At 46.1% G+C, this 27,498-nt stretch overlaps 6 protein-coding genes across 9 annotated transcripts in view; 3 read left to right on the forward strand and 3 right to left on the reverse strand.

Moving 5' to 3' along the window:
- Positions 1–386: 386 nt before the first annotated feature.
- Positions 387–27,498, forward strand: part of LOC117902321 (dorsal-related immunity factor Dif) — a 34,731-nt gene continuing 7,619 nt past the window's right edge. Inside the window, exons 1-6 of one of the 3 annotated variants that reach the window (XR_004649390.1) lie at positions 11,315–11,385; positions 12,236–12,796; positions 12,864–13,246; positions 13,307–13,382; positions 15,829–15,948; positions 17,104–18,046. Coding sequence is in view for 2 of the 3 variants with exons in the window: in XM_034813610.1 (XP_034669501.1) it covers positions 11,355–11,385; positions 12,236–12,796; positions 12,864–13,246; positions 13,307–15,304 (2,973 nt within the window). In the remaining variant the exon portion in view is untranslated. Of the gene's footprint in view, positions 1,001–11,314; positions 11,386–12,235; positions 12,797–12,863; positions 13,247–13,306; positions 15,770–15,828; positions 15,949–17,103; positions 18,141–27,498 lie in introns of those variants that run through there. The other 2 variants (XM_034813611.1, XM_034813610.1) reach the window with 2 other exon arrangements.
- Positions 2,727–27,498, reverse strand: part of LOC117902320 (unconventional myosin ID) — a 39,184-nt gene continuing 14,412 nt past the window's right edge. The window contains exons 4-10 of one of the 2 annotated variants that reach the window (XM_034813609.1): positions 27,223–27,448; positions 26,784–27,167; positions 26,643–26,722; positions 25,172–26,575; positions 24,952–25,109; positions 24,710–24,885; positions 2,727–2,767 (exon numbers count right to left, since the gene is read on the reverse strand). In XM_034813609.1, the coding sequence (XP_034669500.1) occupies positions 24,717–24,885; positions 24,952–25,109; positions 25,172–26,575; positions 26,643–26,722; positions 26,784–27,167; positions 27,223–27,448 (2,421 nt within the window). In that variant the 3' untranslated portion in view covers positions 2,727–2,767; positions 24,710–24,716. Of the gene's footprint in view, positions 2,768–24,329; positions 24,886–24,951; positions 25,110–25,171; positions 26,576–26,642; positions 26,723–26,783; positions 27,168–27,222; positions 27,449–27,498 lie in introns of those variants that run through there. The other variant, XM_034813608.1, reaches the window with a different exon arrangement.
- Positions 18,108–20,687, reverse strand: LOC117902323 (putative E3 ubiquitin-protein ligase UBR7). The gene is made up of 2 exons (XM_034813612.1): positions 19,769–20,687; positions 18,108–18,635 (listed from the first exon to the last, which is right to left on the reverse strand). The coding sequence occupies exons 1-2, from the start codon at positions 20,568–20,570 to the stop codon at positions 18,259–18,261; spliced, it is 1,179 nt and encodes a 392-aa protein (XP_034669503.1). The 5' UTR covers positions 20,571–20,687; the 3' UTR covers positions 18,108–18,258.
- On the forward strand, positions 18,741–19,763 carry LOC117902325 (radial spoke head protein 9 homolog). Its single transcript, XM_034813614.1, has 2 exons — positions 18,741–19,146; positions 19,209–19,763. The coding sequence occupies exons 1-2, from the start codon at positions 18,799–18,801 to the stop codon at positions 19,704–19,706; spliced, it is 846 nt and encodes a 281-aa protein (XP_034669505.1). The 5' UTR covers positions 18,741–18,798; the 3' UTR covers positions 19,707–19,763.
- On the forward strand, positions 20,971–22,351 carry LOC117902326 (alpha-ketoglutarate-dependent dioxygenase alkB homolog 6). The gene is made up of 2 exons (XM_034813616.1): positions 20,971–21,123; positions 21,181–22,351. The coding sequence occupies exons 1-2, from the start codon at positions 21,094–21,096 to the stop codon at positions 21,826–21,828; spliced, it is 678 nt and encodes a 225-aa protein (XP_034669507.1). The 5' UTR covers positions 20,971–21,093; the 3' UTR covers positions 21,829–22,351.
- LOC117902324 lies at positions 22,013–23,408 on the reverse strand. The gene has a single exon (XM_034813613.1). The coding sequence runs from the start codon at positions 23,289–23,291 to the stop codon at positions 22,368–22,370; it is 924 nt and encodes a 307-aa protein (XP_034669504.1). The 5' UTR covers positions 23,292–23,408; the 3' UTR covers positions 22,013–22,367.

The raw sequence follows: 27,498 nt of genomic DNA on the forward strand, positions 1-27,498 counted from the left end.
TCTGATCACAATCGTAATACCCTCTACCAGGGCATAAAAGCGGTTAAAGTGGCGGAGAAAATTGAGGCAGCCAATCAATGAGAGAGCGAGCCGCCTGGCGGACTGGAAATGAAAACAAAAGTGTGCGTCGCACCGCTTCGCTCCGCATGGAATTCCATACGATAGCAACGCGCGGCAGCAGCAGCAGTAGTTTATCTCACGTACATATACGCGCCCGTCATCGGCCTATCAGCAGCGGCTCGTTCGCTCTCCGCCAACACTCCGAGAGCGCAACGCTCCAAGATCGAGCCGATGGCCAAGCCGGGGCCGACGTGGAGTCGATCTCAGCCTGCAATCGCCAGGCAGCCAGCGAGAGTCGATGTGCTGAGACCCGTAGACCGAGGATCGCTCAGTTTCACAGCAAACTTTTCGGTGGTCGGACGTGCTAGGCCGGGAGAAATCATTCGCTTTATAACGCTCATATTGTGCAAGTCACACGCGACCATTTACAGTGCTTGTGTGTGTCCATGTGTGTGCCTCTCTATATGTTTGTTAATTATACGCGACACGACAACTACACAGTGAAGTTAGCTCTAAGCGAGTGTGTGTGAATAAATCAATGTTGGCGACGGGCTGCATTGCTAATACAGCAAATAAAAAACAAAACAAATAACAAAAGCACACTTGAAAGATTGCGTCGTCAATTTGTGTTGCTTTTTTCCTTCCAATTTCGTAGCCCATATCTTTCATATATACAAATTTGGCGCGCAGTGAACCGAGTGATAAGACCCTACGGCCTGAACTGTCACAAAATATAAACAAATTATGCACAAATATAATTAAAATTGTAATCAAATACACGTGTCACAGCGCGGCAACAAAGAGATAATTCGATTGCGTCCAAAGTGCATGCAGATCAACGTCAAAACCAACCAAATAAATTAACACAATTCGAAGGCAATAACATTTGTGACAGGCAGGTGCAACCACCACAGCAACAGCAACATACAATCCATAAAAGGTTAGCAGCAAATCCAATCCCAATCCATTTACTAAACAAATCAAAAATCTAAGGCGCAGTTTATAAAGCTACAGGCTACCCTCTCCCTCATTCATAGTACAGGCATTGAATAGTCGCGGCTCAGCTGCCCTTCCTGCTCTCCCTCCTTCAGCAATCATTGCAATGACACTGCAAGAAATCGGCTGGTGGGATTAGCGGAATAAATAAATTATAATCCCAGATACATAAACAATAGCACATGTTGTGCAGTGGCAATTAATTAACTGCCGCATGTAATGCAAATTTTATTTATAAATGTGTAATAAATAAAAAAACAACAGCGTGGAAGTGCATTGGGTAGAGCATTAGAAACTGACTATTTTGAGTCTTTTGTTACTATTATTATTATCTGTAATGGTTGCTCATTTCGTTGTTATCTGCTCCCACTCTTATCTACAAAGTGTGGCCCGTTTTTTAGTCATTCGATTGACAGCAAATGTCTCCGCAACTTTTGTTTAAGAAATCAAAATAGAGAAAAATTATATGATATTTGAAGCAGGAAATTCCACAACACTTTTGTGGCGCTGCCTGACGTCACTCTGCTCTGCTTTTGTAATGCAACTACAATAAAAGTGAGAGGCAGACACAACACACCCAAAACTTGATACGACTTCCCCACTTACACAGTTGCTCTCTGCCCTATGATTTGCTCATTGCATGCAACGAGAGTGAGGCACGGAGAGCCGATCTCTCTATCTGCTAGCTCATTGTAAAAGCCATAATAATTCATCTGAGGAAGCAGTCAGTCGAGGGCATTGCCAGATGGAAGAAATGTTTGACATGCGAAACGCAAATGAAAATTCATTGACATGTGTAAAAGTCTGTCAAAGTGTTTTGACTGCTAGACACCCGAAACTCAGCTCTTAAATATGTAATTTCCATTTGAATATGAGCAGACAACGAGCTACTTAAATAACTATTAATGAGAGATGAAAACAAAGTCACTTTTGAGCTCCTATGACCAACAGCTGAAGTAAATAAAATAAGCAGAAAGATAAATGTTGCTCCTTTGGTGTTTCACAAACACTTCCTTCTGGCTATTACATTGCCCCTTTGCTGATTTATTCAGCTTTTTTTCAAGTGTAACATTCGATTTTGCAACTCAACTGATGCCTATTACAATACACACAATAAATGCACAATAAATCTCTAAAGAATGAAGGCGTCGAACTGCGATTTATTGTAATTATTATACATAGTTAGGTGCACTTACCCGCGAATCTAGAGGTGGTTCCCTGCTTGAACTGTCTGTGGCACACAGCGATTACCGATTAACACAAATCATTTACATACTGGTACTGGTTCGAGTCCAGTACATAGTACATACATACATACATATGTATAGGTATATATGTTTTGTATATTACATATGCCGGAACAACTCCCCTGAGTAGACATTTCCTCCAGTATGCATTAATTTTCATTTCAAATTATACAATTTTATTGCTTGTTTGCTTATCGCCAGAGTCAAGTTTTTACACAATGCCTTGAAATGCGTCTTATGTACCATTCATACTTATAAATATATGCTTTAGAATATGTACATAGTGTCTAGTAATTCCAAAGAAATTGATAAGGAGTAAAGAGAGCAAATTTTAACAGTTAAAAATCAAGAAATCCAGTTCCCGAGTAAAGCTATTTCCAAGAAGAGAAGTTCAGAGATCTTCTTCAGAGAAGCTCTTCGAAGTCCTCCCTGTCTCCCACTATCTCCATCCCTCTCCCTCTCTCATTTTCTATATCAATACCAAACTGTAATCAATTCTCACTTGACCGCAGGTCGACAAACATCGTCAAGATCTGTACAAAGAAACAAATGAGCAAAAATACCGAAATGCTGACCCGAAATGCTCACCCGAACTGCAAATATTTATACAAGAAATGTTGTAAATATTTTTACAAGTGAAGACCAGTTGGTCTTGGCCAGGTTTATAAAAATGCTGCCACACGGCGCGGCATCTGGAAGATTTCGTTTATTTCATTTGTAATCAAAGGAACTGGAACTGCATTCGCAGAAACGAACAGAAGCCGAAATCCAATAAAGTCTTTAAGACTTTTCCACACGCACACGGACAGGGTCTGGCCGAGCCATAAAAATAGAATGAGATGGAACAGAGCACAGAACAGAACACAGTCATGGTCAAAACTTACTTAAATATCGATTTATCTGCGCCTATGCCCCAGCAGATCCCGAAACTTGTATTCATTGGGAACGAATACATAAACTAGGCGGCCAAAAGGCAGAGGTGGCAGCGGAATTGTTTTTGGTAGTTGATGAAAGGAAGACCCAAACAAAACACACACTTTTCACACCTTCTGCTTACAGACAATCTGTGCTACATCGAGTGGGGGATATGTAGGTACAAAAGGTGTCATATACCCTTGCCCTGCAGTTATAACTTTGCCATTTATCGTTCGGATGGTGCTCGGATTGAAAGTTATGGGAAATTAAATGCCAACAGCGGCAGGAAGGTCACACGCGGGGCAGGGCATAGGAGTGTTGTGAGTGTAACTAAGGGATAAACACTTGTGGGCTGCCGTTTAGGGGTCAGAGTTTGCTTAAGTGGAAAATTAAAGGAAAATTATAAATGCCATTCTGGAAATTAGAAATTCCACAAAGGTAAAAAATTGCGCAACCAAAAATGGTTTTAGCAGCCCGCCAAAATGAGGGATATACAAAGTTTAGTCCCAAAGTTCAGGGTTCGATATATTTACATACATATGTTTTATGTATATTTTATACATTTCCTTCAATCCCCTCTCCAATTTCCGTTCAGCGGAATATTTCCCAAACAAATTTCCGTCTAGCCAAATTGTTTCACGATCTGTCATCTCACATGCCGAGCGCCCTGCCTTCAGACCCGAACACGCATACGCCGTGTAGTTGTACGCTGAAAATGTTGAATTGATTGAATTGTGAAAAGTTTGATCGCAAAATAATTAAATGCTGCGGTTTCTACGATTTGTTGGGCATCGCGTGTGTCGAGTGTTTCTTTTTGGTTTTAGTTTTTCGTGTGGTTTGCTGTGTGTCTTGGCCATTAGAATGGAAATTGTTCTAACGCTTCGCTGACTCTTGCTCTGCCCTGGCCCAGCCGGGTGTCTGGTGTGGTCTGGTCTGGTCTGGTTTGGCATTCGGAGAATGCCTTTGCGTTACTCTCAGCATTATTTACTTGACTGCAAAATATGTTCGGTTCGGTTCTGTTCAGTTCCTTTTGATTTTTGCTTGAAAAGACATGAAAATCGATTTGTTGTATAATTTAACTTTTGCTGCTCGCTCCGTTCTGTTCTTTTCGGTGCTGTTTTGTTGTGTACCTGGGCAGCGTTCGTGCTGAATGAAGAAGCCAAATGTAACCGGAAAATGTGAGAGAATTAATTGCTTTTTAATTAGTTGCGCACATTAACAGTTTTCAGGTGGCACGGCATGCCGAATAAAATGCCAACAAAAGCAAACAAATGAAAACAAAATACGAAAAAACGAAAACACGAAAAATGCAAACCAACACAAAAACTTTTCATGATATTTTCATTTGTAAAAGCAAAAAATGGGAAATTATATTCCACTGTTTGTGGCAGGGTTCGCATTCACATTCATTCACTCCCTCCAGCAACTGATTCACAATTGTTGAGATTCATAAAATATTCATTTAAATATTGTACGAGGGGTTATCAAACACACGCTGGACACTGGGCATACGCCCTGATTTGTAGAGTTAAATAATCTCTCAGTTACCCGCTCATTTTATTACCCTATTAGTTGAAGAAATCTTCTTGGGATTACCCATAGATAGGCGCTGCTGCTGGGAAAACCTCACCAGAGGCAGCAGCTTACTGAATGGAAATCCATTTTGTGGCTGCTGTCTCCACAAATTAAATAACAATATTCCAAGGCAATATTCGGCAACAATCAATAAGCTACCAAAAATATACAAAATGCACTCAATGCGTGACAGATTCAATTATGGTGTGGCCTAATGCTCGGTTTATTGCTAAAGGAAAAGAGCAAAATATAAAGAGTTTTCCAAAAGAGGGAAAAGAAGGGCTGCACGTCCGAAGAAGTTTTTTGCTTTCATGAAATTAGAGGAAGATCTTTTGGTATTTATACAGGAAATACACGAGGTAAAAAATGTCCATATAATCTTTTATTAAACGGTTAAAAAACGGTGCATTGATGCCCACGATCTGCTCGAACAAAAGTTTATTTCTTCATTTAAAACATATTTTAAAATCCCATTAATTTTTTCTCACAGTACAGCAAACACTTTTAACATAACGTCCACACCCTTCTCTTCTTCCGACTAAGGTCCCACCACAAACAGGTTAAACAAAGTTAAGATCAAGCAGCAAACAATTCCCAAACATTTGTTTATTCGTCATATACAGAATGCCAAATGGATTTTGCTGCGAATGACAGCGTGGTTAGGCCCTCTATGAAGGACACTCTCTCTGCCAAGAAGGGCAGGACAACTGACGGGGAAATCATAATTTCATTTATTGATTTTCCTAGTCAACTTTTTCTTTTCTTTTCTTCGCCTGAGAAGATTCCATTCGTACTTTTTTTGGTGACAGGCAGAATTTGTGTCGGGGGGAAACTTTTTATTTGAATTTAATTTTTTCTATATATAACATACGGGAACGGAACGGAACGAGTACGTTGGTGGAGTATGGAATATAATGCAGGGCACGGGCACTCAACAGCAGCACCAACAACACCAGGCTCAAAGGGAGGCCCAGTCACGCACACAAGCGCACACACACACACACACTCGCAATAACAGCTTAAGCACTTGAGGTGCCAATGGAAGAGAAAAGGGAGATAGAATGAGGATACCCTGTGGGGAGTAAGGTGCAAAATTTGGGGATGCAACTGAAGATCTTTCTTCGATGCATGGAAACATAATAGATGTTATATAATTTTGCAGAGTGACGAAAGTTAAGGGAATTCCACTTCAATTTCTATTCCTCTCACAGATTATTCTTCGACTGCCTAGTAAGCTGAATATTTGATGGGCATCCCTTAGTCGCGACCCTCAACTCTCGCGCTTCTTCGTTGCTTTGTCTGTGTTTGATGTTGAAGTTTATAAAGCACAACCACTGTGCTTAAGTGTGTGTGTGTGTGTGACTGAGTGTGTGATTAGGCCATCCAGTGGGTGAGTGAAGTGTATGTGAAGGTGGCGGCATTTTGGGTTCTACCCAGCCAAGCTCTTCCTATGCCATTTCCCACCCCCCTAGACGGAGCCTCAGACCTAGTCCCAGTCCCAGTCCCAGTCCACTTCCGCTTCTATTTAGCTGTGTGTTTATTTTCGGTTCAGAACGCGATTTTCCAATCGATTGAGCACGTGACAAGCTGCTAGATTCTGAAATATGTGTGTGTGGATATGTCCTGCCCGCTAATACATCCCCAATATATCAGAGTATTGCTGAAGTAATTCAAAACTTTCCAGCGTAACTCGAAACCATCAATTTTGAGGCACTCTCCGTGCTACTCCCACCCACTGACATCTCCATTTCGAATGGAATCTATTTTTGACAACATTTAATTAACATTTGGCTCAACAATTCCGTTTTACCTAGCTCACATTTTTGGTTGTCCTTTAGACAGTCCTTTTTGTTTTCAGCTTTCGGTTTTCGGTTTATTTATGCATCAATTTGTGGCTCTGATTTATGTCGCCAGAAATTTCCATTTCTCACTCCCAGAAAACGACTCCCACAAAAAAAAACCTAAATGCGAATTAAATTTGTGCGTTTTTCCCGCGCAGAGTCTCTGCCCTGCCATGGCCTGTCTTAAAGTATTATTCAGCTTAAGTTATGCCCAAATTGAGTAGGAAGTACGAGTAGCTGAGGGCTAGACGACCCCCATAATGGTGGGCGGGCAGGGCTCTGCTCTGGAGCAGCACCCAAAGTAAAAAGGAAGCTTGAGATGAGCCAAGCAATTGCGCGCCTTTCCATTTTGGGGCACTTAATGAAATCTACAAATTACGAGCACACTGCAGGAGAGAGCTGTGCGAGAGCAAAATGTGAGAGGAATATTGATATTTGAAATTCACAAAATAAAGAATAAATGAAAAGGTCATTCTCCAACCAGAAATAGTAGGAACCGGTAGCTAGGACTTAACCACTCAACTGAGACTGCACGAACCCTTGGGCATAAGATTAAAGAACACTTTAAAAGATGCCCAAAATAAATTCGGAACAATTTACAATTAAGTGGGAGTGCCTTTGAAGTCTTTAAAATATGATTATGAAATTCAGAAAAATAAAAGAAGGTTTAAGTTGGGTTAAGCCCTTAACTTTAACTGAATTTTAATGCATTTAAGCCCTAAATTTAACTGAATATTAATGCATTAAATCCTCAAAAACCACAACTTACTTTTTAAACACATTGAGCACATACACATGTAGTTCGCGTTTAAAAAAAAAACACATTAATTTGCATCATATGCAGAGAGTCTTTCTTAATGGCCATACAAATGATGCTAATAAATATTCCTAAATTTATGCATGTCCTTTTGGCGTGGGCCAGATAGACAGATTGGGGGTAAAAAGGCTAATTAGCATGCGTTCTATATTTATATTTATCTCTGCTGCTCCATTGAGTGGCGCCAAGCTCAAGAGGACTTAAGCTCGAAGGGGAAATCACTGTCAGCTAATTTAAGAACATTTTACCACGCGAGAAGGATTATTTCTCTAAGCGAAACTAACGAGAGGACCCGCCCGTGTGTGAGCTGGCAAGAGGATTGTGGTTCCTTGATACCATTCCATGACTGTAAGTTACAGAGTTACATTTTGATTTTCCATATAAGTGGGTTTTGTAACTAGGTGCAGATAAGAGAGGGAGAGAGAGTTCTCTGCCACAGATCACACAGGATTATCTTTGTTTTCAGATGTTTATGAAATTATTTTGTACTTTTTGAAAGCTTATTTGGTTGAACAAAGTTAGGGTCTAGGGAGAGCGCAGCTGATGGTAGCTGAGGGATTTAATTTCAATCCTAAATGTTCCCCAAGCTTATGTCAGGAAAACATCTCCAACAAATTCGTAATGGGGACTCTTAAATGTGAATCTCTCCCAGTTCCAAGTTACAGATTGTTGGACTATGCTCCCACTGTAAGTTTAACATGACAAGTCCTTGGCATGGGATTCAGGACATGTCACCGTGGATCTTTTTATACCCTGCACACGTACACGTATCACATATGCACACACTCTTATCCCTGTACTCGTAGATATCTTTATTATTACACCGGTCTCCGTTTTTGTGGCTTGCATTACACTTGAGTTGATTTATTATTTATGCCTGCGAGCGAGCGGCAATCGATATCTCTTCTCACAACTGCTTGGCTACCCCGTTACACAACAGTTTAAACTGTACCGTTACACATGACAGTTAATGACCCGACCATTGCCAGGGCAACCAAACTGCCCAGTGTGTGTGTCGGCAGGGGGTGTGTGTGAATGGTGTGTGGGCGTGGCAGTGGGTGCGCGGGTTGAGATTAGCGCAACGAAGCCCGACTGTCAGCAGCATTAGCCGCTAGCGCCATCTACTTAAAAGTTTTCCTGATGTCATTGCGCCGACTGCCGGTTGTCGAAAGCCGCTGGCAAAGCTGAGTAAAGGCAACGGGTCTTGGAATACCCTTTTGGAGTAGGGTACGTTTGACCACGGGTTGCAGCGCAGAAAGACCATAATTTGCCATAAAGTTAAAGCTCAATTAAATATATTTATCTCTATGTTTTGGATAATTATGATGCCTTACAAGCGAAATAGTTTGAGCTTATCCTGTATGCACAAAACAGCCATACAATAAATATAGCTTCTAGGGTATCAACTGTTTCACACCCCAATTTTCGCATTCATTTCTTTTTAGTTGTTTTGGTTGTCGACCCATATTCGCTTATTACACAGTTGAGATGTTCGACACACGTGTGGGTGTGAGGGTTGGGGGCGTGTGCTTGGGTAGGAAGGAAGGAAGGAAGGAAAGAAGGAAAGAAGGAAGAAGGAACACTGCCTGGTCAGAGGACGGACCCATAAAGCGTCGTGTGGTCCGTAAACAAAAGCTGTAGGTGTGAGAGTGTGTGCGTGTGGTGTGGTGTGAATTGCAAGAGCGGCGAAACGAAAGCGAAGAGCTGTAATGCTGGAGGATACCCTTTAGTTGAACATATTTTAGGTGCAATGGTTTTGAGCTCTTCTAGGATTGAGTTATTATAAACAAACGAACGGACTGGTAGACTTAGCTGGCTGGTCCTGCTCTCCATGCTCACAAAGATGCGCAAATATGAGTATGTTGCTTGCTTTTGATCTGCGAAAACATGTTCGTCCATGCACCCAGCATACCCTCTGTTCCTCCTCGAATGGCTGAGTAACAAAATCCAGTGGCGTACAAATTTTTTTTGCAATGCTATAAATGTAAACAAAATTAACATATGCAAATTTTTCAAGCCCACGTGGACGCGCATGTGTGTGTGAGTGCTGCTGTGTGTGTTTTTGTGTGTGTGTTTGAGTGTTGGTAAGCCTGACGCCAACATTTGGCATTTAGACAAATAGGCTGGCTGGCCTGGCCTAGCTGGCTGACTGTCTCTGAGGCGAGACTTCTTGCTGGATTATGCATGTGGAATACTCTGAGGGTGTGTGTGTGTGTGTGCTCTCCTTTTCTTGTGGAAAAGTTGAATTATGTTCAGAAAATGCAAAATACTTTTAGCCATATGTTGGCTGCATTCTGCTGGCTAGAGAAGGGAGAGAGAGAGAGGGAGCGATGTAGAGCTGGCAGCCAACTTGTTTGGCCTTTTTATGGTTGAGACTATTGAAGGCACATTACACATTACAAAGTATTTGTTATTATCCCATACAGACAAGCGAATAACACTGATAACCTTGATCGAAGCGGCAGTAACCGAGTCGCTTTGTGTGGAGCAGCCGCATAGGAAGTCGTTAGGATAGGGCCCACACGCGCATACTATCGCATCGCATTCATAATAGAGCAAAAACGATAAAGAAACAGGGAAGAGGCAGAGTGATGGCATAAACTAAGTCTCTAAGTTGTTGGCTGACAAGAATAAAGCAACATTTACTTCATATTTTATGAATTAATCACGATAGAATAATAAATAATGTGCACATCATTTACATACTCGTACAATCGGATAAGCGCTATAACAAATTGAGATGAATTCAGCTGTTGGGAAGAGAGAGATAAATGAGGAAAGAGATGGTGGAAGATTATGTATACTTACTGTGTCTATAACCTGTACTCCTGCAGAATCATACAGAAGAATAACATCTGTAAGAGTGGAAAAATACATTGAAATCGGATCACAAGTTTAGCCATAACAAACAATAAAAGTTGCAGAGTCCTTGAGCTCCTTGAACACCTGGCTTTTCGCACACTATTTATGCCAGAGCAACGAGCTTTTAAGTGGCACCCCCCAAGAATATTCCCCACTGTGTTAAAGTACTTGCCTTTTCCTAGAACTTAAAACTTGGCTGGGGCTATCTTTTCCGCGAATCTACAACAGTTTGTACACCGCCAAAAATGTTTATCAAAGCAATAGAAATTATGGGTATGACTAGGCCAACCTATTTTGGGTTGTAGTTACCAATTTTGCATTTGCATTTGTTGTCTTCCAAATCAAAGTGCGAAACTTTTGCTGATAAGAATGTTGTCAACGAGACCTTTTGGGTCATGTAAATAGATTTATTTTAGAGGCCGTCTTTTGATGGTGAACCTTAACACTAGATTTCGTTATCAGAAATCTTTTTTTGGGCAAGAAAAAAACAAGTACAGAGATAATGAAAAGATTGACAGAGTAGGGGACATAAATCAGTTTGGGGCGGGTTGCCAACTGCGGATCATAATTTGGGGGGGCTTACCCATTCTAGCCATAATAAAGCTCTCCAGAATTCTTTGTCTTTTTTTTGTATTATAAATTCGTATTGGAAGTGTGTCGTTTGAAGCGATTATCCCTTGAATCTTGATTAAAAATAGCTGAAATCGTATGTTTAAATATTCTGCTACAAATTTATACCATTTGTTGCATTCCATTCATTACTTTCGTTTCCAAATAGCACACAGAAAACTTTCCTTTACATTTATAAATCATAGCCATCGATGTTTCCAGCTAAATAAAAATATCTTTGGCTCATCAATCCCAAAATCTGTAACCATATCGATGCAGCATGTTTCGACATTTAATGTTAATCTATCATTACAAATCAATTGGGTTGGGGAAATGGCTCATCATATATGGGAACAAATTAATGGCCATCTATCATTTGTTTTTATTTGCAGGCAATCAAGAGTAGCAGCAGCAGCAGCAGCATCGCATCCAATGGCTGAGGAGGAGCTCTTTGGCGATTTACGTATGTATAAACAGTCATCAATTTATGGCACATACTCGCAGTAGTTCTAGCCCTAATTAATATAAACATGTGGCATACCCTGCCCCTGCCATGAGGGAAAAGAGTGCTCCATCCGAAAGGGGAAACGATTGCTCCTGCCATGCGGCAAAAGATTGCTCTGGCTAATGAATAATCTGGAGGCATAAGTCAATCGACAATGGGCTTAATTAGGCCAGGCCAGGCCAGGCCAGGGCACAGGCATCCGATTTGTGTAGAATTTTTAGTGGCTAATTGAACATTGTTATTGCTGTTGCTATTGGTGCTGCCGCGTGTGGCATACAACCGAAAAACGAATCACGCACCAAAGTGGCATAAGAAGTCTGCCAAATTGCTGTGGCCCACAAACATTTGACGTCAGAGACAGACAAATGGAGCAACTCCTGGCACGACGTTGACCACTCGAAAACAATGCCACACGAGTGTGCATAGATACAAAATTATCCACCTCTTGGTATCCTTTTGGCACATGGAATTAGACAAATGGAATACTAATAAATACTGTGGAAAAACTGTGTCCAAGTGCTCGTCTGTCTGCTGATAATTTTTCCCCTACTAAAAGCGCATCAAATGAAACTTTATGAAGCATGCTCGTACTTAGTTACTGCCCTAAGTTTTCCACGCTTTACTTATACTTGTTATTAGATATCTGCCAGTGCGTGGAGAACTAAACTTTTCTTTTTCCTAGAATTTTCCCAAGCCATTCGAAGTTGGTCGAGGGCCATCCTTGTTCTAGTTCTTGCGCGTAAATTGTTTCTGGCATTCTGGCATTCTGACTTATTGATTTTTGTGTTATTTTGCCCCCCATCTGCAGAGGACATTATCAATGCCAGCATGGAGGTAAATGGCGGTGCTGGTGGACAGGCAGGCGGGCATATGCCTCAGGTATTTCATCAGTCCACATCGCTGCCGGTGATGCCATCGGCCATGCCGCTGCACAACCAGACACCATCCAAGACGACGCCAGCAGCCAAGGCCAAGACGGGTCCACACCTTCGCATCATTGAGGAGCCGACAAATAATATAATCCGCTTTCGCTACAAGTGCGAAGGCCGCACGGCTGGCTCCATACCGGGCATGAGCTCCAGCCCGGAGACGGGCAAAACTTTCCCCACCATCGAGGTGTGCGACTACACGGGCCCCGTCATCATCATCGTCTCGTGCGTGACCAGCGATGAGCCCTACCGCCAGCATCCCCATTGGCTGGTCAGCAAGGAGGAGGCGGACAGCTGCAAGTCCGGAGTGTACAGCAAACGGCTGCCACCGGAGGAGCGGCGATTGGTGCTCCAAAAGGTGGGCATTCAGTGTGCCAAGAAGCTGGAGATGCGCGATTCGCTGCTGGAAAGGGAGCGCAAGAATGTGGATCCTTTTAAGGGTGAGAAAAATGCTTAAAGACTGAAATTATTGCTCAACTCTGAACCTTTTCCCTTTCCTCTTGTTAGCCAAATTCGATCACAAAGACCAAATCGATAAGATCAATCGCTATGAGCTGCGTCTGTGCTATCAGGCATTCATTACAGTGGGCAACACGCGCGTGCCCCTCGATCCCATTGTGTCCTCTCCGATTTATGGCAAGAGCAACGAGCTGACCATCAGTCGGCTGTGCAGCTGCTCGGCGAAGGTGAGTGGCGGCGATGAGATCATTATGCTGTGTGAGAAGATCTCCAAGGATGACATCGAGATACGCTTCTACGAGACGGACGAGGATGGCAGGGAGCTGTGGCACGCCAACGCCGAGTTCCAGCCCACGGATGTGTTCAAGCAGATGGCCATAGCGTTCAAGACGCCGCGTTACAGGAATCCCGAGATAACACAAAGTGTTAATGTAAGCAGAGCAAAAGTTATGCCAAATGTGACACCGAAATCTAAGTCTTCTCCCCCACAGGTGGAACTGAAGCTGGTGCGACCCTCGGATGGTGCCACGAGTGCCCCTTTGCAGTTCGAATATTATCCGAATCCAGGTATAGTAACCTTTGCCCGGCTGCAGCGTAAGCTGAAGCGTAAGCAGGAGATGGACGTGTTCCAGCAGATACTCTCTCTAGATAGCGAAACGACAGCCACCAAGTACTCGTGTCCGCCGCTCGATCTCAATGAGGATGAGAATAACACAGTCTCCTCCGACGATCAGCAGAGTTCGGGCACCCTCAATGACTTTGAGATTGCGGTGAAGAAGCAATTGATGCATCTGCAGCATCGCGGGGAGTCTCACGATGCGGATGGCAACACCATGACGGAGTACACGGACAATGACAACGAACCGGACATGGAGATCGAGCTGGAGGTGCCGCAGTTGTTGCCACAGCTGGCCGATGATTGCACCCAGACATCCACGCCCATGGAGGAGATCCTGCAGCATCCTCAGCTGCAGCCGCGTCCCCTGAACAATGTGGACAAGATCACCGAGTGGATGAAGAGCAGCGAGTTCGAGCGCACGGACAGCCTCACAGTGGAGAATGGGGACACGCCCACAATGTCCAACAGCACCGCCCAGACGGCCTTTACGAATGTGAGCAGCCTGACGGCCAATACGACCATCACGAATCAGCTGGATGGGGATGGGGATGAGGAGGGTGCAGGCTCACGCAGGGATACGCTGGAGAATCCAGCAGTCAAGGAGCTGCCAGAGGCAGATGGAGCTCCTCCAGCCCAAGAGGAAGTGGCAGAGGAGCAGCAGCCGGAGCCAGCATCTGCCAGCGCCCAGGCCTCGGTGGATCTCGATGAGAACTTTGATGAAACGGCCACTTACACGAGCCTGCAGATAGCCTTCAACAATCCCGTGGGCATGCCCAGGGACTCAGCAGCCTCCAGGCAGGTTTACGCAGCCACCAATCCCTTCAGTCAGATGGATGAGGATGAGCTGGTGGTGCTGACGAATCCCCCAGCGCCGAGGATCAAAGTGAATGCAGCGCTGACACCAGCCACGCCTCCATCGCCCACACTGCCGCAGCTGCCGCCGCGCACGCCCTCGCCGGATCCGGACTACCGTCTGCCGCCGTTGCCCCCAAAGCCGCAGAGAAACTCCCAGGATCTGAGCATCGTCAGCGATGGATCGATCAATCGTTCGCGCAATGGCAGCCTCAGCTCCGCCCGGACCACGCCCTCGCCCATTATCATAATGAGAACGCCCGACCAGAGCCCCACCAAGCGGCAGCCCACATCCACGCCGAGTGCCTCGCCCAAGAAGCGGCAGGGATTCTTCTCGCGTTTCTTCTCGCGCCGCAAGAGCAGGGCCGAGGAGGAGGAAGGGTCGCTCACAGTGGGCGCAAGTCCCAGCAAGCAGCAGGGCAACTCCTCCAAGGCCACCACGCCCACGGGCAGTCGAGAGCCCAGTGTGGCGCACTTTGCTCTGGGTGATCCCAATCGCAGCTCCAGCCGGTCCATGCAGCCGCCGAGCAACTGCAGCGCTGGTCGCAGTGGGCGTCCCGTGGGTCGCAGCTCGAGCAGCGTGTCGGGCAAGAGACCCGCCTACCTCGATGCCGATGTCATTCACATCCCCCTGAAGGGCGGCGACAGCGAGAACAGTCTGCTGCGACCCGAGAGCTACTCGACGGCCAGCACCCTCAGCTATGGTCGACCGCTGGATCGGAAGACCCTGAGCACCCTGCAGCTGGCCGACATACCCATCAGCGATGGCAACATGGAGCTGGTGGCCATTGCCGATCGCCAGAGCATTCGCAACTTGTGCGAGGGCGCCTACGGCGTTGTGCTTGATCCCAGCGTGGATCTATCCGAGGCGGAGCACTTTGCTCTGTACACCAGCAAGTCCCCGGAGCCGCCAGAGCAGGAGGGAGCTGATGCTGGTGCTGGTGGAGCGGAGGCTGCGGATTTCCTGAGTGCCGATGAGATAGCGCGAAGGCTTGCAGAGGCCAATGGATTGCAGTGAAGCTGTGGCAGGGGAATTTTGGGGGGTTTCGGGTGAAGGATTTGGGTTTGATCATAAAAGAGAAAAGAGTTCTTTGGGTGTTGATGGATTGTAGCTGGAAAATGGTAGACAACTGCGATGAGAGCTCTGGGATTGTAGCTTTTGCAAGGAGTATTCCGAAAGGGATCAGAGAGGAACCTTCACAGACCAAGACACACATTTGTATCCCTCCAAGCTTTATAACAATATTTACCTACAGAAATACCTGACAACAAGCAAGATTTTTGAAAGATTTTCGCATAAAGTACAGAGAACTGAAAAAACACGGTCAAACAGTTACCCGAAACCCCCTTCAAAAAACTAGAAAACAAAAAGCTAACTTTATTTGTATTTATTTAATTTTCTAGTCGTTTTCTTTTTCAGTATTAATTAACGCTTATCTCTATCCCCCACCCAACACACACCTACTAGTTATTAGTCAACGATGAGGAGCACAAATAACACCGAAACGAAGCTTATACCCGTATACGTATTATTCTTTATAGAAACCTTTACCCAGCACAGTCGTCTGGTGGCGCGCAAGGCCGTTGAGAACCTTAAGAGGAATCTCATGAGCAGCGAATTCTCTGATTTCCATCAGAGTGCCAAGCAGCCCAAAACGTCCTGTAAGTTGTCTTTCCTATCTATTTGGTGCTGGTTTTGGGTTTCTTTACATCTATGTAGTTCCTATAAACACAACACACCCACCCACACACACACTCATTGAAACGATTCAAATGTTTAGAGCTTATAGATCATATTATTGGTCATTGTAATACCTACCTATACATAAGCAAATGTTGCTCATACCTTGTGGACCAATAGGTTGAATTGTCTCGTTGCAAATTGTTTGGGAATTGTCGTTGGTTTTTTTTGTTGAGGAGCCGCCCAGGTTGATCGTTGATGTCCTACACATTCATACGTACATTTATTGTATTTAAACTTTTGATGAATAAAAGTGTTTGGTACAAAAACCAGTTACCAGATAATAAATAATAAATTAATTTCCATTTTCTATCATTTCTATAAGAACAATTTGTGTTCTTTGGAGCTTTAAATAGTTCCAAGACTTCTTGCTTAAATTCTTGAAATGGCTTGAAAAATATTTTAAAGAAATCTTTTACTATATAAAATTAATTAAATATTCCAATGTTCTCTGGTTCCAATCGTTCTACAAATATTTCCTTAAACTAAAATAATATTTCCCATTTGTCTTACTATATTTTTAGAAGTTAAAACATTTCTTTGGTCTCCAAAATCTGTTTTTTTAGAGTCAAAAAGCTTGCACAATGCCAAACGAAGTACAGACGATTTTATGAATATTTCCGCGTGTTACCATAACATTTTCTTATACGACCTATTTCTGGTCAATATATTTGAAATCAGTGGCTCATTTGAGAAACTTTCGTCCTTTAAGGGCATTAAGAACATTCGAAGCTGCCGCCGTTTGTGTTCCTTCGTTTCCTGCTCTTTCCCCCATTTAGCTCTTTCCTAGCTCCAGTGGAAAACTCAACTGATGACGAACAGACAGTAAGTTGGCTTCGACCTAATGCCCAAGCAAGTTGATGTTGTGGTTTGCCTTTCTGTGTCCTTTTTAAGTTCCGCCAAATTGCTTTAGTTCTGCCTCAGTTTGTGCCTGCCTCAATTATGTAAATGCTTTTAGCCTTATAGCCGCCGTGTCTTGCGTTCATTAACCTTTCGTTTCATTGTAATCTAATACCAAGCTGTGCCACAAGTTGCTAAAAACATTCTCTATACATTTCTGTGTGTGTCCTTTGCAGTGGTCCAGCCGCCGCAGATAACGATGACGACCGCACCGGCGCCACAGATGTCACCCGCCATGGGCATGATGTATGCGGGTGGCAGCCCGCACTTTATGCAGGAGATTAAGCTGGAGAATCCCTACATGGATGTGGACAGTCGCAGCAGTCAGTGCGCCTCGGTGGACTACAACTTCCCCTCGCCACGTTCCACCTGCAGCACAACGGACGGCATACCGCCCATGAGAATCGGCGCGAATAATAATCTCTATCAGAACTTGGATCTGGGTGCGACGCTGCAGGAGCCAGCTGCGAGCTTTGCTGCGCGGAATGGCTGCAGTCCGACTGGGTTTAGTGGCGGTTCCATGACGCCCATCAACCACAACAGCAACAGCAACAGCAGCAGCAGCCACAACATGATCAACAATAACTTCTTGAGTCTCAAGCTGGGCACAATGAATCCACCGTCCATTACGCCGCCACAGCAAATGGAACAGCAGACGGCCATCAAGCAGCGATTTCTGGTGCAAGAGTCACAGCCAGCGTCACACTACAACCTGCAACAGACACAGCCAGAACAGCAGCAGCAGCAGCAGCAGTACCCCCCGCAGCAGTGTCAGCCGGAGGGCCAGCAGCAATCCTTCAGCGATCTGATATTGTCCAGCACGTTAATGGATTTGGGGCCCATGGACACGAACGATCTGCTGCAGGGCATGGAGGAGACGCTCAGCAGTTTGGGCCTAACAGGAGGTGGCGCTCCAGCCACGCAAATGAACAACCAGTACAATAATTATAATTAGTTTTTATGTTATAATATGTTATATATGCTTAACCATCAATAGAGCCATGTGTGTAGCTGGTTGTTATGTGTGGGAGGAACCGAGCCAACTATGCAACCAATGTAGACCTCTATTACATGACTCTGCCACGAGCAGATTGTACATAGATTTTATATATAGAGAGAGTGAGAGGGATATGCGAATCTCAGTGAACGTTGTCTTGTTTTGTTAACGACAAATTTGATATATAGAATAAACTATAATTTATGAGATGTTAAACGTTTGATGGATGCACTTCATGTGTCTGCTGTGAATTTGGAGTGGGGAATGTGTGTGGTAATACTAGGTATAGTGGGAACTTAGGATATAAATATGTGTGGGTAATGTTAACTCCCTTTTAGCGACAGAAATGCGGCTGTCCCACACTGGGCTTGGGCTCATCTTTCATGCGGCTAAAGAACGCTTTAATGTCCTCCTCCTTTACGACCTTATCTTGCAAGGCAAAGCTCTTTAGGTAATCCTTAAGCTTGTGTGTCATGCGATTGTATTCGGTTATGGCATCAATCTGCTGTGTGCGATCGATGGAGGATAGGGCGCGCATGCCCTGCTCATAGCTGGAGTTCTCCACGGCACGCTGCATGCCGCGCTCCTCGTAGGTCTTGGCCGAGTCATCCACATCCAATAGGAACTCCACGGCAAATTCCTTGAAGAGCGCCAGGCAGTCGGTGCACTGGCAGAGCGATTTGCGCCAGTCGTTGGTCCAGAAAGCGGCACCTAGAAAGGGAAAAGGGAATGGAATGAATATTCTGTCCAATCGAGCAAGCCCTGACACTTCATTTTGGTTAGAATCTCTAGCCCAAACCTATCACAATTCATCTTGGCTCTAACCCTAACATAAAATATATTTTATTTGAAATTTTTCCTTTGCTCTACAAAAATGAATTTGGAGTACTTCACGGAGGGCATGGACTGCCTGATGTACTGCGGCTTGAAGCTGTCGCCCGAGCAGCGTATACTCATCGAGAACTCACTGATTGCGCTGCAGAACGACAATCGCTTCTCGGGCATGTATCTGTGGGGTCGCATTACGGCCACCAAGAACGATTACTACATTGCCTTTGGCTACACCAACGATTGCCTCAAGGATCGCAAGTATTTCTACAGCCTGGATCAGTTTCAGTGGCAGCTGCTGCCTTTTGTGCAAAGTCCGAAGATCTTTCAGGCCACCACACTGGCACGTGAGCCCTTTATGGGGGATCCCAGTGTGATGAGCTACGTGAAGTTGGTGAGTGGAAAGTGCAGCCATTGGGCACTGAAATTGCTGCTTAACTAACACTTTCTGTGCAGGATCCCACATTTGAGATTGTGGGCAATCATGTGGTGGGCGTTGGTCGCCCGGAGGTGGTCAAATTGAAGGAGGAGGAGCGCCTAGCTGCCATTGTCTTCATCATAACCGAGGAGTGCGCGATCTGTCCGCGCGGCGCCCTGTACAAAATGACCGATGGCCGCGTTATACCCAATCCAATGTTTTGCGGTTTGGACAACCTGCAGGTGGACAGTCAGTCGTTCTATCAGCTCTATCGTCTGCCCCGCAACGACCTCAAGGTGAACCTGTCGAAGCGCAGCGACTACAACTATCCAATTGACTTTCTGGACACCATTGACTGTGTGATTCCGCTGGGGCAGGCCTTTGCCCTGAACTTGCAGCGCAACGAGCGTCTGGTCGTGATCAAGTCGTGCCTCTGGCTGGGCATGACCTTCTTCCACAAGATTAACTCTCACAAGCACGGATTCTTGTACCTTGGGGATGGCAAGAAGAATTCCGATTTGCTTTTCATGTATTGAGAGTTGCGCAGCGTTTTTTCTGATTACAAGTTAATTGTTTTGTGGGCGGGACATGCACTTACCTTGGTGTTTCTTTGTGGGATTGGGGCGACGGCAATCCTCAGCTGTGAGCTTGGGGCGTTTGCTAGCGGGCTCCTCTGACTGCTCTGGCTCGGCATCTACCTGTTCCTCCTCTGCCACTGCCTTGGACTCTTTCTCCGCTTCAACCGGCTGCAGTGCCAGACCCGTGTAGTCGCGCAGGAACTGATTCTTGTCCATGCAAGTGTCGCAAATCATTTCGCTGCACGCATCGAGCATCTTCTCGGAGGCACCGGGAGCCTTCATGTGCGGCAAATGGTACCAGTCCTCGCACACAGCGCACTGCAGCATCACCTCCTCGGTGGTGCGCTCGGGATCAGGGTAGGGACGCTTGCAGGAGCAGTAGAGGCCCTGGAAGTTTTGGTTGTACAAATTGGCGTCGTTTGGCGGCTGGGGTGCGTCCAGCTGGGGATTGAGGCAGCAGCGCTTGACGGTGCCCAGGCGCAGTGTGGGACAGTCGCAGCGGAAGTTCCGCTTGGTGTACAGCTCCACCAGTTCGTGGTTTTCGTGGCAGCGATAGGAGCAGGCCAGGCAGACGCCCGCGCACTTGGCCAGATCCGTGCGCGCCTCCGGGCAGCAGGTGAGGCAGGAATACAAGGCCTGCCGTTGAATGGGACCCTTGGCATAGGTGCAGGCTTTCTCATCGGAGGCGCCAAGCACAGCGGCGTACTCGTCCTCCATCTCCTTCTCCTGCTCGAGCACATCGACCATGGTTATTGTCGATTGTTCGAGTGCATTGGCCTCCTCGACATCGGCGTCAGTTGTTTTGCTGTTCATCTCGCTCATTTCGTTGCCCAAACACTTTAAATGTTATCTTAGCTCTGCGTTATACTGATATTTATTGGAAATGCGCCATTGGCGCGTTGTTGTACGAAAAATTGCAAATAATTGACGAATTAGAGATGGGCAGTGCCGCAGCAGAGGTTTCGATCAAATATACCGCAATGCACCAAAAATGTATGAAATATACTAAACCATATACCGATATATCTGGAATGATCGAACTTAACCCATTGTCCCCCCTATATTAAAAAAGAACGAGGCATTTTGAGATAAATCCGAGAAATTTTGCTGTTTATTTATTGATTGGCATATTAAAAGGAATATTTCAACATATCCACAGTGAGTATTTCGCCAGAAACAATTATCGTATCGTAACGCAACATACAAACGTAGGCGAACGTTTCCCGGAAAAAGTGCGACCAGATCTTCAAAATATGTTATCGATTGCTGCTCAGCAAAAATTTAAAGTCAAAATATTGATTTGCAATAAAAATAAATAAATTGGCAAATAAGCCTAGACACAGCCATGGACTTTACCGGCTTTGAAGTGCGCAAGGTAAGTGAAGCATGCAAGTTCCCTGTGTATTGTTAATCCACTCCCAATCTGTTGCAGTGCCCACCGACTGCCATGTACATTCCCAATTTCATTACCTCCGAGGAGGAGCAAAGGATCCTTACTCATATCGAGCGTACGCCAAAACCGCGCTGGACACAGCTGCTGAATCGCCGGCTGGTCAACTATGGCGGTGTGCCGCATCCAAATGGCATGATTGCGGAGGAAATACCCGAATGGCTGCAGAGCTATGTGGACAAGGTGAACAATTTGGGTGTCTTCGAGTCGCAGAATGCCAATCACGTGCTGGTCAACGAGTATTTGCCCGGACAGGGCATCCTACCCCACACCGATGGACCACTCTTCTATCCCATCATATCCACAATTTCCTGCGGCGCCCACACCGTGCTGGAGTTTGCCAAGCGGCAAGTAGAGGGAGAGGCCGGGGACCAGCCGTGTCGGGAGGTTCTGTTCAAACTTTTGCTGGAGCCACGCAGTCTGCTCATTCTGAAGGACACGCTGTACAGTGATTACTTGCACTCCATTGGCGAGATCAACGAGGATGTGCTCTGTGATCGCATTTGCAACTACGATTTGTGTGAGACCACCTACAAGATGGGCGACCATTTGGTGCGCCGCGCACCGCGCATCTCCCTGACCATACGCAATGTGCCCAAGACCAGCAAAATGAAGCTGAAGTTCTGCTAGACTGACCCAAAAAACCAAAGCACGTAAATGTTGTTGCTGTTGTTTAAATGTTAACTAAAATGCACAAACAAAAACCAAACCCACTGATGTCTCAGCGAACCGCAGCACCCGTAACTATATTCGGGGTGCATGAATCTTCCGCTAGTTGTTTAAGCACCCACACGCGCACCCGAGCAATCCAATGTTTGCCCAACCACAAAAGTGCTTTATTTTACCATTAATATTATGTGTAGATATATATATAAATGTTTCTTGTATTACGTATATTGTGAAGCAATAAGTTCAGCCGCACTGTGACAGGTTCCTTAACCCCGCGCTGGATGCAGCAGTCCGGCCGTTTAGATTTAGTTTCGCGCAGCAATTTTTTAAGAGCAATCCACGGCTGAGAGCTATGAATTGTGTACAATTCCTATTGTTAAATGGAGAAATGATCCCTCTGTGTGTATTTTTGTAACCATTTTTTGTCACCATGCACCGAACAAAATGAAAAGTGTTGCAAAATAAAAGTTATTGTCGATTGTTACCACACGCGCGTGCCCCTAGGCATCCGCCTCCTGCCACTCCAGACGAAACTCCCGCTCGAAGACCAGCCGATCGTACAGACGCACCTCGCTGATCCGCGCCGAGATGTCCAGCCGCAGCTCGCTCACCGCCAGATGAAAGTTCTGGCGCACGGTGCGCTGCTTGTCCGGCGTCAGTTGGTTCAGGGGCTTCCGGAAGATGCTGATGATGCGCTGCAGGTGATACTCCACACTGGCGCAGCGCCCAATGCAGACCCACAGGTTCTCCGGGTCGTGTATGTTGCCCGGAAAGCGGGTGCGCTGATCGAACGGCGCCTTGCCCGACAGCAGCGCCCGCACCTCGGCCACAATCTCTTGGTGTGTCTTCAGGTCCCTGGTGCTGAGGGTCGTGAACTCGTATTTGTCGCAAAAGTACATCAGCTCGGAGATGGCCACCCAGGGCTGCGAGGAGAGCGTTGTATGATGATTCGACCAGTTGGAGTAGCCCGCGGGTGTCGGCGTTTTGGTGGCAGTGGCCGCCGCGGCAGCCGTACCGGGGCCCGTGCCACTGGCCGTGGCAGTGCTCTTCGTGGGGCTGCCCACTTTGGCTGGCATGGGCTTGATAGCCGCTTCCAGGCTACTTCCATTTGTGGCTCTCTTTTCTGCGGTGCGATGCAGCTGCTCCATTTCCTTCTCATGTTCGCGAGCTCTCAGATACGCCTCCTTCTTCATTTGCAGCTCCTGCAGTTTGGTCAGCTTCGGCGGCGACGAGGATCGTGTGAATATGCTGGCCGGCGGTGGGGGTGCCGGTGTCGCAACACCGCCTATACTCAAAGCAGACTCATTCTCTGTGTACAGCGAATGGCCGTTGGTGTCCAGCGATGCACTGCGCCCGTACTTGGCCCGATAACGCTCCAGGGTGTCCAGCGAGAAGCTGAGCTCCTTCTTAATGGCTTTCTGCATGGTTTTTTCAACCCGAACGATTCGCTTTCGGCTTTTATGTAATCACCTTGAAAGCGTTCAATGCGTTCATTCAATTGCACGCGTGTTCCCCTTCGAGAATTTACAAGCGAATGCACAAAGCGAATTTCGAACGAACGAAATTCTTTTTGCTCTTCTTCGGCAGGGCTGCTCTCTCTTTATTTTTATCTTTTATCAATCGGCGGCGGGTACTTTACCATGTGTACTTTATTTTGGTCTCTGCCAATACATTTTGATTCGAATGCAACAATTTTGAACACACACACACACACACACACGGAGAAAGGCCAAACAACTTGTAGAACAGCTAAATGCTCTAACTAAACTAATCTAATGTTAAGATTAGCTTCTTTTTCAATTCTCGCTTCTTCTTCAATTTGAGTATTTTTTTTTGCAAACGTTTGATGGAATTTTTCAGTATGCATTTTTTTGTTTTCTTAAATTTTTTGCTACGAATTGCTGGCACCGAAGTCATCTGCGGCGAAAGTTCTAGCTCGGTCAGCAACTGTTGCAGACTGGGAAATTTGTGCAAGTTCTGTGCTGGCGGTTGGACAGCAGCTGGTAGCGCCTTATGCCAGCAAAACAAAGGCTGTTCCTGCACAGGCTCCACCGCTTTGGGTGTGGTATTACAGTTCTGATCCGCCATTGCCAAAAGGTGGGAACTAAATTTAAAAAATTTGAACACTATTTTTTTAATTTTAAATAATTTATAGTTATTTTTTTACTTACTTCAATTTCTGATCCTATTGTAACCTTGCTGCGTTGTGGCTGAAGTTGAACTGATTAATTTCAAGTCTTACTTTCCCAGCTAGAACTGGTGACAGACTCACAGCCTACTTTCCCGTACAATTTATAAATTTCATATTGATTTATTTATTATATCGTAATGGCACACATTGTGGATTAAGTACAAAATCTTATTGAATTCGTTGCATACATATTTTATTTATTTATTAATTTTATTTCTCGTTTTTTTGTTTGTCGTGTGCCTGATTTTTCTTTAATTAAAAATGCACAAAGTACACATCGAATACTTTTAATTGCTGTTTGTCTGCCAGCTCAACAGGCAGCTTGCGAATCGTTCACATGGATTGTGGTTAAATAAATAAATCGCCTTAAAAAAAAATACGTAATAGAAAAATGTACAAAATTACACACAAAATTGCTTGACAAAAACAAAAAAACACAGACACAGGCATAGACATAGATACGCGTATAACTAGCTAGAAAACATTTTTACAACTACAATAGGGAGAGGGAGCGTGGGTTCGCAGAAGGCACGGGGTATACACAGAAGTGAGCTTGATTTAGTGGACAGATCAGTGACAAGTTTAAGTAGAAAGTTCCTTAGCTTAGGGTTGGTTTGCAAATGTACAATTAGGTTGGTGTCCTCTCCCGCTTGTCCTTTCAAACGCAGTAGGACGAGGGCACCTCGAAGATAATGCTGCCAGCGGAATGACGGAAATTTGGTATCTCCACATTGGCCGCACCCTCGACCACAATGTTGCGCGGCTTGTCGCCCAATCTGCAGGCAATATTACTGCTCACATTCACGCGCAGTTCCGTGCCAGTTAAGCTGTAAGAGAAACACACATTGAGACGTGGTTGAAGGGTATTTGCACTCCATTGTTGATTGACTTACTCATGATACTTCTTGCAGACAATGCCCACCAGCTCGCCAATGCGATCCTCCCTCAGTGGCGATGTCTCGCCTTGCAGCGAGAACACCAAATCGTTGTTCTTGGGCGAGTGGAAGACAATCAGCTGATCGCGTCCGGGCGTAACACTGATTGAAGTCAGCTGTGGGCAGAGAGGTAACAGATGTTAAATGTTTACAAGGTTAGAAACTAATCCAAACTCACTTCTCTGATGCCAATGGAGCGCTGTAAATCACGGAACTTCTTCTTGATGCCATCCAGCTTGTAAATGGTGGAGTCCGTGACAATGAACGCACGATCCGCCTGCTTGTTGTGCCGATTGAACTTCTTCACGAAGCCGGAGAAGAGCACCTGGCGTACGGAGTCGCCACCGCCGTGATTCTTCATATTCCGCACATTTGTGGTGTACGAATCGTAGCCGCTGTTGTCCTGCGAATTGGACAGATAGTCGCCCAGCCAGCGACGCTGCTGGCCCCAGTGTGGTCGTCGGCCTGCCAATGCGGTGGCCGCAATGATCTGCAGCCGCAGCTGTGGCCACTCGCTGCGCGGATACTTGCGCAGAATCATGCAGGCGCGCCAGTTATCAAAAATGCGATGCAACTTCGCCTCCGCCTTGCGTCCGGCAAGCGGGGGATGTGGCCACTGAATGCTCTTGCCGTAGTCCCGCAGCTGTTTGGCATTGCGGAAGCGATTGGCCAGCTCCTGCACGTAGCTGCGCAGCTTGTAGGTTTTGTAGGCCCGCATTATGGCCATGGCTGCCTTCATCTTCTTGTAGTTGCGCCTGGCAATCCAGCCACGCACCTGCTTCTGCAGCAGCGTCACAATGTGTGGGATCATCTCATTCCGCTGCTGTTCCAGCGCAAACAACGTCTTGGGAGAGCGTATAAAGATCTTCGTGTGGCCGTACTTCACGTCCTGCGCGAAGCCCTTCTCCTCGATGAGCACACGCACGCCATCGCGATCGCTGCCGGCACGGAAATTGGGCCACGTGTACTGGGAGATCATTTTGTAGCGCAGCAGGAACTTGTCGTACCGCTGACGATGCACAAAGCCCGCACGACGCACGCGCACATTCTCGAGCAGACCCAAATACCGCACTTGATGCTGCACTCGCTCCTCGTCGAACACTGTGGAGCTCTTGATGTCATTTGGCTTGACGCAGCGCACATAGAAGGGTTCCTTCTTCAGCAGCGTCACGACCAGCTCGGCCATGGATCGCTGGAAGAGTGTGCCAGCCGTCAGCGGTCGCTTGGTGGTCTTCTTGATGTCCTGCGCACCCTCGGGCCACATTTCGCTGAGGTTTGCATCCTTGGAGTTGTGCAGCAAACGCTTAAAGTCCTGATACAGCGTGTCCTTGTTCTTCTCGATGAATCCATTAATGTTGTAGATGACATCCCCGGCGTAGTGCGTGATGCGGAAGTCCTCGCGATGCTTCAGCTCCTTGTCCGTGGGCTTCAGCTGGCGACTGGTGTAGTGCGGATGTTTGCTGAGGTTCTTGTCCATGGCGCCCAGCAGCGTGTCATCGGTGACATTGCCCACACTCAGACAGGCCTCGTCCATGATGGCGATGATGCCCTTGTGCGGCTGCTCCACAAGATCGCAAATGATCTGAAAGGTAAAGGCAAGGACTTCAGTTTAAGGTTTGCTTAAGGAAGGTGTCTTTCGGGGGACTCACCTTGTTGTTAAAGTAATCAATATTTGTCCACTCGATGCCCTCGCGTTGGTACTCCTCCTGCTCCTGCTTTAGCACCAATTCTGCAGCGAAATTAAAGATTTAATCAGCTTCTATCAACGCTAAAAACCCTGCCACACCCACCTATAAACAACTGCTGCAGCTTCTCGTTGCAATAGTTAATGCAAAACTGCTCAAAGCTGTTCGAATCAAAGATCTCAAAGCCATAAATGTCGAGCACACCAATGACGGAGTTGTGCCGCGCTTGGGTCTTGCTGCCGCGGAAGAGTATCGCACGATTGATGCGTGAAATGATCCAGGTGAAGAGACGATCGTAGATGGCCTTGGCCAGCGCATCCTTGCCGTACTCTGCCTGTGTGGCATTGTGATCCTTCTGCATGACATTGCCACCAGCGGCAATGACGCGTTTGGTCAAGGCCGTTGCCAGCTCCGATTCGGTGACTTGCAGCAGCTTGGCCGTGGACTGCAGACTCTTTTTGTTGCTGATGACCAGCTCGTCCTCAATGGCTATAGGGGGGAAAAAATCAATTAGAATTCAATGAAAATTATAACATAAACTCACTCTGAAACTCCACATTGCCCAGGTGCAGCACAGCGGCAACTGTGCGCCAAATGGTGTGCACCTCATCCGTGGAGAAGCCCAAAGTTTTGAAGGCATTGCACGTGCCCTTGTAGTCGGACTTCTCTGTCAGTATATCCATGCTGCCTTGGTTCAAGTAATGATATTTGCCCGTCTCCTTTTGCAGCTCATACTGCCGCAGTTCATTGTCGCTGGCTCCGCGCAGAAGCTAGAAATGGAAACCCAAATGGGGGGCATTAGTTCAGGCACAAATTATAC

Source organism: Drosophila subobscura, chromosome U, assembly GCF_008121235.1.
Source record: "Drosophila subobscura isolate 14011-0131.10 chromosome U, UCBerk_Dsub_1.0, whole genome shotgun sequence".
NCBI classification, from domain to species: Eukaryota; Metazoa; Arthropoda; class Insecta; order Diptera; family Drosophilidae; genus Drosophila; species Drosophila subobscura.